The 13,594-nt window shown below is 34.1% G+C and overlaps 1 protein-coding gene across 2 annotated transcripts in view; it reads right to left on the bottom strand.

Annotated features, from left to right (window-relative positions):
- Positions 1-13,594, bottom strand: part of Acf (ATP-dependent chromatin assembly factor large subunit) — a 383,051-nt gene that overhangs the window by 173,370 nt on the left and 196,087 nt on the right. For both annotated transcript variants that reach the window (XM_090399798.1, XM_090399799.1), the window contains 2 exons: positions 11,061-11,226; positions 574-639 (listed from right to left, as the gene is read on the bottom strand). In XM_090399798.1, the coding sequence (XP_090255924.1) occupies positions 574-639; positions 11,061-11,226 (232 nt within the window). The remainder of the gene's footprint in view (positions 1-573; positions 640-11,060; positions 11,227-13,594) is intronic.

Raw genomic sequence — 13,594 nt, 5'->3', positions numbered from 1 at the left:
ATTAAGGAAGGTCAAACAGACATATTCAATATTATTTGTTTTTTTTTTATTTGCTCATACTATGTATACTGTATTTATATTACTTTGCATTTATAATTACATACTGAAATCCAATTTGTATGTGAATTCTGTGAATGAAAAGATAGCAGAAATTCCTTTTAAAACATGTTATTGCACTACTGCATACGCTTAATGGATATGTATGTGATTAATGGGTGGAGTTAAATCCGACTTACATAAAGTTTGTGGGAAGTAATGCTTACATAAGTCAGGGAATGCCGACACACACAAAATTATTATCATTACTTTCAAAAATGTTATTTAATTTTTTTTTGTCACCATAGTATTTCTTACCAAAGTAAAACAATGTTTTATTTCAGCTGATAAACTTTAAACTCTGATAACATAGCATTTCTTGTAAAAAATTACAAGAATTTCATATACATGTGTCCTCTCTTTCGAGAGTATCTTAAAAAGACTCAAGTATGATATATTCTCATACATTAAATATCAACTATACTTTAAATAAATGTCAGAAAACACATTAATAATAATAAAAAAGAATGATACTACCTGGTATAAGCACTGTTGTCTTTTTTTCCACGTTCCTTAACCTTTTCTTCCAATTTCTTTTTATATCTTAAAATAAAAAAAAAATTTTTTAGTATTCAATTCAATTCAACACAACACAGATTTAGTTGTTTACTTCCTTCTCACTAACATACTCCCACCCCACTTTTTTTTTTTTTTTTTTTTGTGAAAAACAATGCAAATTTAAAAAAATCTTCCGTGCTCTATTTTATAACAGTTAGGCCACATACAAATAATGTTTAACTTTGTAAGATTGATCAGCCAGGTAGGTTTCTATGGAAAAACATCTCTTCTTTCAGACCTGTATATCAAAGGTCTGACTTATCTACCAAATCTGTTTCAAATTTGGTGAATTTATGACAGACTATGTGAAATCAAGAATACTAAAGATTTCCCAGAGTTACTAAGGAAACTTAGATATTAAACTTCTGAAAGAAAAATAGAACAAAAAAAAAAGGGTATGTGATTATTACAATGTTTCAGACACAAGGAAAGCAGGTCAGATAAAATTCTAAGACACTATACAGTTGAGCAAACCGTTTAATAAGATTCATTCAATTTATAGAAACTACAAGCAGCTAAACAAAAGTTATCAGAAAATTTAAGAAAGAATATAAAAAATAAATAAACGAAGCAAAATATTTTGGAGGCTATTTTTATAAGGTCTGGAAATAAAGGAAGGAGTATATGACAAAAGGATTCCAATATAACAGTGCTATAAAAATTGAAGAAGGAACAGTGACAGAAAATACCTTAGTGCAATGCAATCAAGGATACATTTCAGTATTGATGATATAAAAACCAACAGAAAACTAAAAAGTGGAAAGAGCAGATTACAATCATCAAGAAATTATGAAATAAGTATAAAAGATTCATCTTTTACTATGTAGGATAGCTACAGAACACAGCAGATAAAATCCCGGATGACTTTCTGGAATAGACCACTCATTATACTAAATTATGAAAAGGGAAATAAAACAATGTGAGATGTGAGAATACAGGAAGTTTCTTAGTACTCCAGATAAAGCTCATGCTGACATTCTGAAGAGAAAGTTTGAAGAACAAGCTGAGTTTAGGACAAATAAATGTGAAATCATGAGATATATCAAAGTTTTGTTGGTCTCAAAAAAAAAAAACATACAAAGCATTAAAGGGTAACACCAAATGGACCTAATACATACACTTCACTCTTGCTGCAACCCATAGGGATCCTGCAGCAACAGTAACTTGTTATAATAGCTAATTTATAATGGTAAATTTCTTCTTTCACCATAGCGTTAGTTGGAATCTCAGCACTTTGTTATAGTAATATTTGCTATAGTGAGATTTCTATGTATTTATCCAAGGAATGTATAAAATACTACCATAGGGAGCTACTAATAATTCTGCAGTATTATCAACAATTTTCTTTTTCATTAATTTTATTTATTTGGTCCAATTTTTTTTAAAGGAAATTACGACATAGACTAAATATTAATCACAATAAATGTAATTAATATTTCTAATATATATCTTGCAATGCTGAAAACACACCCCAACTCTACATCACCAGATTTAAAGATCAGTACTATCAACATAAGAAGCCTGAATGGCAAAGAAATGGAGCTAGCTGAGGAATTAGATAAGTACCAGATCGACATAACAGGGGTGACTGAAACAAAAAAAGACAAAAACTGGTGAGGTCTTTCTGAGCAATAAATACAAAATGTTATATTCAGGCAATGACAACCAAGGAAAAGAAGGAGTAGCCATAGTATTCAACACAAAATACCAGGCTAATCTTCTTGAATGGCAGGCAGTCTCGAGTAGAGTAATGTGGGCAAATATGAGAATGGGGAACTGGCCAATAAGACTTATTTGTGCCTATGGTCCCACAGAAGGTTCTACTAAGGAAGAAGTGGAGGAATTTTTTGATGCTTTAGAAAAAGCAACTGACACAATGAAAAAGGAAAAGTTGGTCCTTGTTGGGGATCTAAATAGCAGAGTAGGAAATGATTGTCAGACATACAAAAATATTTTGGGAAAATTTGGAGAAAAAAGCAAAGCTAATAATAATAGCAAATACCTGTTGGATTTCTGCTCAGGACATGGGCTGGTTATTACTAACACCATGTTCCAACATCAAAATGTGCATAAATTCACATGGAGAGAAGTAGCAAGGAATAAGAAAAGTCTCATTGACTATGCTATTGTTGATAGTGATGTTTTCTCTCTGGTACAGGTCACCAGAGTGTACAGAGGATTTGAAATTGGAAGTGATCACTATTTAGTCTTGAGCAGAATAAAATTGAATTTCATATTGAAAAGAATAACATGTAAGAAAGTTTTAAAGCGAATAAAATTTGAGAAACTCTCAAATGTGAACTGTAGACTAAAATACGCAAAGATTATTGAAGAAAAAATGAAAGAGTTTGAGAACAGGAACCAAACCTTGGAGATTCAGTGGCAAGCCTTGAAGAAAACCCTGATTGATTCAGCCAGAAAGGCATGTGGTGAAGTTGTCTGCAAGGATAGAAAAATCAGAACTCCATGATGGACACAGGAAGTTAAAGAGGCAGTGAAGGAAAAAGAAGAAAGCATATCAAAAGTTCCAGGCAAATAATTCAGCTTATGCTCTTAGAGAATACAGAGACAAATGTAAGAAAGCTAAACAGTCTAAAACTAGCTAAACAAAAGTCATGGGAAGACTTTGGCAAGAACACAGAAAATAAATATCAAGAAGGTGGTAAGATATTCTGGAGGTTGTTGAAGAAGCTTAGAAATGGAGGAGAGAGTGCTGTAAAAGGAGTTAGAGATGATAAAGTTTACATGAAAACAGGAGAAAAAGATATCTTTGAAGTATGGAGTAATTACTTTGAAAAACTGCTAAATGAAATAAGCAGTGATGACAGCACAGTGTTAAAAAACACTTACCAAGCATGCAGTCAGGAATACATATCCATACTGGAAGTAGAAAAAGCCATCAAAAGGCTTGAAATGTGGAAAGGCAGCAGGAGTAGATAATATTTGACCAGAAATGCTGAAGTATGGTGGTATAAAAGTCTTACAGTGGCTGCACTGCATAGTTCAGAAAGCCTGGACAGAGGGACGAATTCCTGATGATTGGAGTAGAGCTCTCATAGTACCCATATATAAAAAGGGAAATAAAACTGAATGTGAGAATTACAGAGGTATTTCCCTACTAAGTTTCCTGGCAAGATCTATGCAAGTATACTTCAGAAACGACTGAGAAGAATTGTGGAAGAAAAACTGGATTCAGGCCAAATAGAGGCTGTCAGGATCGAATCTTCACTTTACAACAAATAGCCAAGAAAGCATGGGAATATAACAAAGATCTGTATTAAAGTTTTGTTAATTTGGAAAAGGCATATGACAAGGTGCCAAGAGAGAAGCTATTCAATACGCTACAGTTATATGGTGTCAATGGGGCATTATATCGAGCAATACTTAGTCTTTATTTGAGTTGTAAGTTGGTAGTTGGAATTGAAGGAAGTACAGGAAGATGGTTTAATGTTAAATCTGGTGTGAGACAAGGATGTACATTATCCCCCCTGTTATTCATTATCTATATGGATCACATTATGAAGGAAAGTGGTATTAAACATGATATCAAAATTGGAGATGTTAATGTCAGCTCTTTGCTTTATGCAGATGATGTTATATTTCTAAATAAATCCGCTACGAGTCTGCAAGATTCTCTGACTAAATTGAATAGCTGTTGTAATAGATATGGTATGAAGGTCAGCAATAAACAGACAAAGACAATGAAAATAGGCAGAATCATTGAAAATGTCAACTGTGTTGTGAATGGAGAACCTGTGGAACAAGTAAAACATTTCAGCTACTTAATCACGATTTTTAGTGATTCAATATAGAAATAGACAACAGAATCAGCAAACCTGGTATGGTGGGAAGTCAACTGAATAAATTCATATGGAATAAGAGAGAAATCAGTTGGAACACTAAATCAGCTTTATACAAGACAGTGTTCAAACCAGTTTTAACTTATGGATCTGAGAGCTGGGTCGGAAGTAAAACACTTGACCAAAGACTAGAGACTTCAGATATGAGAGTCCTGAGAAAGATTAGAGGCACGAATAGTTGGCATCAATGGTAATATCATATTAAAAAAGAGGATATTAGGAAGGAACTTGACATTGTCAGCATCCAGGAATTCCTCACAGAGCTAATCTCAGGTGGTATGGTCACTTAAATAGAATGGGAGAGAAATGATTAGCAAAACATTTTTTTTTGTTGGCAGGAAAAACGACCCAGAGGAAGACCAAGATATAGGTGGATTAATACGGTAAAAAGTGCCTTAGACGATAGAAATATAAGATCTGATAATGTTGGAGTCTTGACAAGTAACAGACTGATTTGGAGGAAAATTGTAGATAGGAAGTTAGTAATGATGTAATTTTTTCATGTAGTTCTATCACATATCCTATATACCCCTTCAGGGTACATGACAGGAATTTGATGATGATGATGATCTTGCAATGCTGAAACAAGTTTTAACATGTAAAAGATAAGGATGGTCATTTTGCCTCTTTACAAGGCCTTCATAAGACCTCACTTGGACTATTTTGTGCAGGTCTGGTCTCTTGGTTTAGTTGATTCAGATACAGTGGAGAGAGTAAAAATTATATCAGGATTGTGTAATACTTACTCAAATAAAGAGTCAGGGCTTCTTTTCGGTGATGCAAAATTATATAAATTAAGTGGATATTAAATCCAACATCATTTCAAAGCTGAATAGAGAAATTACAAAAGTTTCATGCGAAACTTGACCAGACAGCTTACAGGAATACACACAGTGCCATAATATGAGTTGTCCTAACTGAACCTTACAGGAGACACGGACACTCAAAGTGCCCATATATTCATCTCCTATTGGTCTATTTTGATAAGATTTCACTGGTCTGACAGCTGTTTCAAACTCATTAGTTTTCGTCAGAGACCAGAAACTCTCAGTACTAAGAAACTCGAAGTGTCGGAGAGGTATTTTCCATAAGCAAACTCTTGGTAATGCATAAAGTATTTACTAAAATAAAGAACCAAAAGGTTTCACTTCTGCAATGCAAAATTATTAATTAAGTGGATATTAAATTCAACATCATTTTGCTCTCTTTGGTTTCAGCCTGGTCTGTGATGAAAACCAATGAGTTTGAAACAGCTGCCAGACCAGTGAAACCTTATCAAAATGAACCAATAGGAGGTGAAAATACGGGCAGTTTGAGTGGTCGTGTCTCCTATAAGGTTCGGCTAGGGCAACTCGTAGTATGGCGGCTGGTGTATTCCCACAAGCTCTCTGGCTTATTTTTGCACGTTTTTTTTTATAGTTTCTGTATTTGGCTTTGAAATGATGTTGGATTTAATATCCACTTAATTTATATAATTGTGGAACACTGACTGAGAATTTGTAGACTGCAGACAGTAGCAAAAAGGAGAAAGAGGTGTGATATGATTGAGACTTACAAACTTCTGAAAGGATCATACAAGATTTCAGTTGATGGAGGGTGGGGAAAAGACAAGAGGGCAACCTTGGAAGCTGAGAATGAATGCCACTAAGTAGGGGATGAGGGCTAGATTTTTCTCTCAAAGGGTGGTGCATGACCGGAATGTATTGCCATTGGTTGTCGTTGTGCAAGCAGTGTGAATGAATTCAAGAATAAGTATGATAGCTGGTGCGCATAGTATGTAGCCTCCCTCGATGTGTCCCAGACTCCAGGTCTCTCTAATAATAATAAAAGGCCTGTGAAGCCCTGTGGAAAGTGTGTTTGCATCCACAGCACTAAGTCACCAAAAGAAAGACTGTTCTAAGTTTGATTCTAGTCACTGACTAGAAGAACTTTTTCTAAGTCTTTCTTTGACAGGTTACTGAGTCAGTCAATCACTGGCATGGACAAACAGGTTTTTTCCTCCAGGAAACTCAAGAAAAATTGACTACAGGATCCATATTATTTCAGACAAAGTATTGTCTTAGGGACCACAAGATGGCATCATTTAAAATTGATGATAGTCTCAGGCCAGCCATCTCTGATTGGCTAAGGTACAAATTGACTGACCTTCAGTCTTCCAAAAGTTAGACAGAGTTACAATGGCCTCACATACTCCATATGGGAATAAAAAGGCATTAGCAGATTTTTTTATTATTATTTCCAATATTTTTATCAAAAGATTGACAACCATAAGATGAATCCCCATATGTAGAGGGCCTAACAAATGAAAGATTAACTGTTGATAGGAAACTAGTACTAATTTTGCAGTACCATCGGAGTATTATATATACCCCTTGAATAAATACATGTAACTATTACTACAACAAACAATAACCCCAGAATTACTATAACCAGTTCTGAGGCTTGGTTCATGAAACTGCCTCATATTTAAGAAGCACTCATCCTAATTCACTGGAGGAGGGAGACTCTTTAGTTATTGCTACTGCTTCAAGTTAAAGTAGCCCCAGTATCTTAGTATGGCCCAAGAAAAAGCATAAAGAGAAGAAAAAAAAAATGTACTATCTTGAGTAGAAATTTACAATGAAAATTTTGCAATTTTCAAGTAACTTCAGCTCTCTCCAGTCAAAAGGATGCGGGTTCGAATCCTAGCATGGACATGGATGTTTGTGATTGACTGTGAAAATACTAGTGGTGGTGTTTGGTAGTAGATGGTGTTGATGTAGTTGTGGTTCATTGTAGTTGGTGAATTGAGTGGTGGAGACAGAGTTGTAGAGTAGGTGCCTTCCCTCGATGAGTCCTTGGAAACTCTGGAGGTGTCGCGTAATAATAATAATAATAATAATAATAAATGTATTAACTGATATTTTACACTGATTTAATATTAAGAAATAAAGGAAGTCAACTGGTGAATAACTCGAGTTCAGCTTACTACTCCATTATCTGGAGTTGTGTAGAGGGAAGAGAAGATGCAATGATAATCAAAAATTATGAGTAATTCAAACCCCTATATTCTATTGTGTTTTATGATACAGCTTATTTTAACTACAGCAGTTTTTATTATATATTTATACACATTATTTAATAAAATAATTTGCAATTTTTACTACTTTTAAGAATCTTGAAATATATCCACATGTCAATAAAATATATCACAAAGAGTTTGTACCACAAATGCCATATTTTTCTGCAAAGCTTTATTGCAGATCCCCCAAACAAAAGTTTTTAAGTAAAGGTTTTGTTGTTATATTGTGCACAACTCTTTAATTTTTGGACATTTTTCTGAGATATACATGTACACTCTAAATTCTCCTTTACCTAGACAAAGACTGAAAAATGTACTCTTCTCAAACACTTCCTACCGTTATTAAGGAATCACATGGCTTCATTACATTCTAAGTTTGTATTGAAAGATGCTTACTCTCAATGTAGAAGACTCACACTAATTGAGAATTCACTGTATAACTAAACTTTATAAGACCTGCATCAAAGGCATAGAAAATAAAAAAATAAATCTATACCAAAAAAATCATACCAAGTAAATATTAATGAATACTGCCAGTAAACAGTGCATTCAGACTACCCTTGAAATAAGAGGTGAAGTTTCATATTAACATATACCTGGAGTGCAAAAATACTTGTTCTATATGTTTCTATCTTCTCAAGGGCTCACTCTAGTGAGTATGGGAGTGGCAAACCCGAGGTACCTGATGCTGGACCATGCCTTACTTCATGTAATATACATCTGTTATATTATCTGTAGACTGGTTCATACTCTTCTTTCCTTATATTTTTTTGTTTCTTCTTGCTCCTTCCTGCCAATGCTATTGAGTAATTTGAGCTAGGGGAGAATGTTTCCTATTTACCCGTTTTCAACCTTTAATAGTGAGAGCAGAAGCCTATTCTAAGCAGTGCGAGTCTGCCACTCTCCCAGGTTTGAGACCATACCATAATGGTTTCCTGAAGAAGGCAATACAAAACCACCTCAGTATTATTTCCAAGAAATACAGTAAACTCAGCAAAGTCAGTTTACACAACTGGCAAAATTAGGGTCTATCAGCAAAGGATGGATGTCAAACCTGGCAGGAGAAGAAATGGGGCTTCTCAGGTCATTATCCTACGAAACGCCTATATTGACAATGAGGATGGGATCCCAAGTATTGAAGAAAATAGGAATAAAATAAGACGTCCAGGACTATGAGTGGCAACTTGGAACATAAGAACAATGTTGAGAGATGGCAAAATTGGAGTACTTTATAATACTAACTAATGGTTAGTATTAGTTGCTAAAAACAATAGAAAAGGTATGGTAGATCTATAGAGTTCTTGTTGCACACTTGCATAACTGATTTCAAAAAAATGTGTTCACACTACTTTAGAACGCTTGTGAACTTTACCAGCTTCATCACATTCTAAGTTTGTAGTGATAGATGCTTACTCTCAATGTAGAAGACTCGCACTTACTGAAAAATTGTTGAGATTAAAAATTTGAAATTGTCGAGATAGAGTTTAGATAGCGACTTTGTGGTAGTTTGTCACAGCATGTCATTCACATAATGCTATTAATTATAGGAAGGGGTGCTTAAGGGTCAAAGTTGTATAACTGAGAGGAGACCCCCACATAGCCTTTAAAGAAATGAGGAGAACCGACCAGGGATTCTGACCTAATGTCCAATTCTCACCTTCTCGTGGTGTACACTGTTGGGTATCTACTTGGATACTGAACGAACGAGGATGGGCTGGCAATTGCTAAATGAAACAAGCAGTGATAGCACAGTGATAAATAGCACTCAATAGGCATACAATCCGGAATACATATCCATACTTGAAGTAGAAAAAGCCAGCAAAGGCTTGAAATGTGGAAAGGCAGCAGGAGTAGATGATATTCCACGAAATGCTGAAGTATGGTGGTATAAAAGTCTTACAGTGGCTGCACTGCATAGTTCAGAAAGCCTGGACAGAGGGACGAATTCCCGATTATTGGAGTAGAGCTGTCATAGTACCCATATATAAAAAGGGAAATAAAACTGAATGTGAGAATTACAGAGGTATTTCCCTACTGAGTGTTCCTGGCAAGATCTATGCAAGTATACTTGAGAAACGATTGAGAAGAATTGTGGAAGAAAAGCTGGATTCAGGCCAAATAGAGGCTGTCAGAATCAGATCTTCACTTTAAGACAAATAGCGGAGAAATCATGGGAATATAACAAAGATCTCTATTTGAGTTTTGTAGATCTGGAAAATGCATATGACAAAGTGCCAAGAGAGAAGCTATTCAATACGCTACAGTTATATGGTGTCAATGGGGCATTATATCGAGCAATACTTAGTCTTTATTTGAGTTGTAAGTCAGCAGTTAGAATTGAAGGAAGTACAGGAAGATGGTTTAATGTTAAATCTGGTGTGAGACAAGGATGTACATTATCCCCTCTGTTATTCATTATCTATATGGATCACATTATGAAGAAAAGTGGTATTAAACATGATATCACAATTGGAGGTGTTAATGTCAGCTCTTTGCTTTATGCAGACGATGTTATACTTATCAATAAATCCGCCATGAGTCTGCAAGATTCTCTGACTAAATTGAATAACTGTTGTAACAGATATGGTATGAAGGTCAGCAATAAAAAGACAAAGACAGAATCATTGAAAATGTCAACTGTGTTGTACATGGAGAACCTGTGGAACAAGTAAAACATTTCAGCTACTTAGGCACAATTTTTAGTGAAGATGGTAAATTCAATATAGAAATAGACAGAATCAGCAAAGCTGAATAAATTCATATGGAAAAAGAGAGAAATTAGTCGCAACAGTAAATTAGCTGTATACAAGACAGTGTTCAAACCAGTTTTAACTTATGGATCTGAGAGCTGGGTCAGAAGTAAAACACCTGACCAAAGACTAGAGACCGCAGATATGAGAGTCCTGAGAAAGATTAGATGCTTGAAAAGATGGCATCAATGGCAATATCATATTAAAAACGAGGATATTAGGAAACTTGACATTGTGAGCATCCAGGAAGGTGTTAGCAGAGCTAATCTCAGGTGGTATGGTCACTTAAATAGAATGGGAGAGAAATTATTAGCAAAACAAGTGTTGTTGGCAGGAAAATCGACCCAGAGGAAGACCAAGATATAGGTGGATTGATACGGTAAAAACTGCCTTAGACGATAGAAATATAAGATCTGATAATGTTGGAGTCTTGACAAGTAACAGACTGATTTGGAGGAAAATTGTAGATTAGAAGTTAGTAATGATGTAATTTTTCATGTAGTACTATCATATCCTGTACACCCCTTGAAGGTACATGGCAGGAATTTGATGATGATGAAGAATGAACTATAATAGACAAACAAACTGCAACTGCAGGTTTTTCTTATGAAAGAGAAAATAATTTCATACTAACAAAATCAACATTTCTGAATATCATTCTTCAATTTCAAATTATTTTCCTGCACATTATTTTAAAATTTCAATTTCAAGTCCTTTTATCGTATTCTTATTTACCTGGCCGCAGCTTCTTCTTTCTCATGTCTACTTTGTGCCCACTGCAGCTGTTTCAAACTCTGTTTTAGTTGCCGAAGTTTTATAATATTTTCATCTATAACATCCCGAAGTGCATCAAATGTCAGCAGCTGGTTAATTAACACCTTTAAGATCTTCAATTTATTTTCTGAAAATATTTTTTCAAAAAAAAAAAAAAAAAAATTATCACATGCCCAATTAACATTGAGATGAAAATTTATCTAGTTTTTATGACCTGAAACTTACCCAAAGATTGTGAGTAGGGTTCTGTACCAGCATTTTTTGAATTTTTCTTGTCTCCAAGTCCCAGGAAAAGCAGCTTGAGACTGGAGACATTTTTATAAATTTTAATTTTGATAAAATGAGTACTGTATCGTACAGATTATAGACGATGGTTAAAATTTTATTATGAATTAAAATATTCATTGGCTGTAATGAATATAGTGAATGAATATTTTATACATTATTTGAGTTTCTTTTAAATATAATACAATAAAATTACATGACCAATATGATTATCAATCATTATGCTTATCCAATCCAAGTCTGTTCATTCACAGAATCACACCTCTTAACAGTGGTTCATTAGTTAAACAAAAGATCACTACCAGCAGCCACAGGACTTTCATGCTGTTGCTGAATTTATTATTTTTCATTTTTAATTTTATATTTGTATCATATTTATTAAAATTATAAATAAATTTATCTATATACACTTAATTTTTATTAATTTTATTTTAGTATCTTCACTTTAGTTTAAAAATGGAAAATAAATCAATCCAAAGTTTTAGAAACGTCAAGAAATGCAAAAATGAGGAAGCGACTCAGTGCAATTATTGTTCAAAACAAATTTCATGTTAGAGATCAAACATTACTGGCCTGATACGGCATTTAGAACATATGCAAGAACTGAGGGAAATACAAAACCTTCAAACAGCTTAAAATTAATTAAGGCTAATCAGTCAATTTTAAAATTTTGAAACAATAGAGTTAAGTGACATTGTACCTACTGTAGATTGAATCTCAATTCAAACACTTGAGTTCACATGTCGCTAGTTCTTATATATGTTAATTTGAAAGCAGAATTATGAATTACCCAAGAACTAATCAGATATCTCAAAATTTAATTTCTGACTTCTATAAACATGAAAAAGAGAAAATATCAAATAGAAGGTGGCCCATAAGTCATGGAACACGTCATAGAAAAGGCCCATCTTTGTGAAGCAACTTAACATCACCAGATTTTTTAAGTGACACCCTGTATAATGCATCACAGTTTTAATCTTCGGGTGAGTGGACCAGCATTGGAAATAAAAAGGAATTTCAATATTGTTGTTCATTCAGATGTCATAATTAACTTAGAATTAGTTCATATGCCTGAAAAAATATTCAACTGCTATTCAAAATACTGTGGGCTCACAAATACAATTTAGAATAATTATATATATATATACATATATAAATAAATGAAGCTATAAGGAAGCCGAAGCCAAAAAATATGGATGTGAAAGATCAGTTGATAATTTACTCTGCTTTAATCACCATTTATTTAGTAGTTATTGACTTATAATTGGAATATAGCGATAATAGTAAATATACCAAAGAAAGGAGACTTTAGGAAATATTCGATAGCTGGAGAGACCAGTCATGGTATGGTTCATATTACATCATTCCAGTTCCAAGACCAGATAAATTGTGAGAATTTGTGGACTGAAGATGACTACCATTAGTTCGCATGAATTCACTGTCTATTGGCATCTGATGCACATTTCACCATTTTTTACCATTTCTCTCTGTCCAATGCCAGTGACTCAAATCCTGCAAACAATTTCCACACCACTCCATCAACCATCTACTCGCTCTCACTTTGGCCATCCTCTTCTGTTTATTCCATCAGGTAACCAAGTATCACGGTTTGATCTTTATGCTATTACTCATCCTATAGATGTATTCAAAAAGCTTTCATTACCTTTAAATTATTTTGTACACTAAATTTTCACTTTTTTCTTCATTTGTACTTTTCTATAATTTGTATTTTTCATTTGTAATCTTTTGCACTAATCCAATTTGCAGAATCTGTTTATAACATGTTCTTTCAAAAGCCGATATTCTTCTCACAGAATCTTGAACCATTATCAATGTCTAATAACAGAGAACACTTGTGAACATGTTTCCAGCACTCAGCTTAGTGGAAAAACTCAGTGATTTGCTTTTCCATATTTTGTCCACTGCTTGTAGGTTCACTTCTGTTATCTGAGATTGTATCTCTTTTTCATCATCATCATCAAATTCCTGCCATGTACCCTCAAGGGGTGTACAGGATATGACAGTACTACATGAAAAAATTACATCATTACTAACTTCCTATCTACAATTTTCCTCCAAATCAGTCTGTTACTTGTCAAGACTCCAACATTATCAGATCTTATATTTCTATCGTCTAAGGCACTTTGTACTGTATCAATCCACCTATATCTTGGTCTTCCTCTGGGTCGTTTTCCTGCCAACCTGGCAGA

Source organism: Typopeltis vanoorti, chromosome 10 (genome assembly GCF_054136105.1).
Source record: "Typopeltis vanoorti isolate ZY-2024b chromosome 10, IOZ_Tvanoo_1.0, whole genome shotgun sequence".
NCBI lineage: Eukaryota > Metazoa > Arthropoda > Arachnida > Uropygi > Thelyphonidae > Typopeltis > Typopeltis vanoorti.
This window is presented reverse-complemented; position numbering and strand designations above follow the sequence as displayed.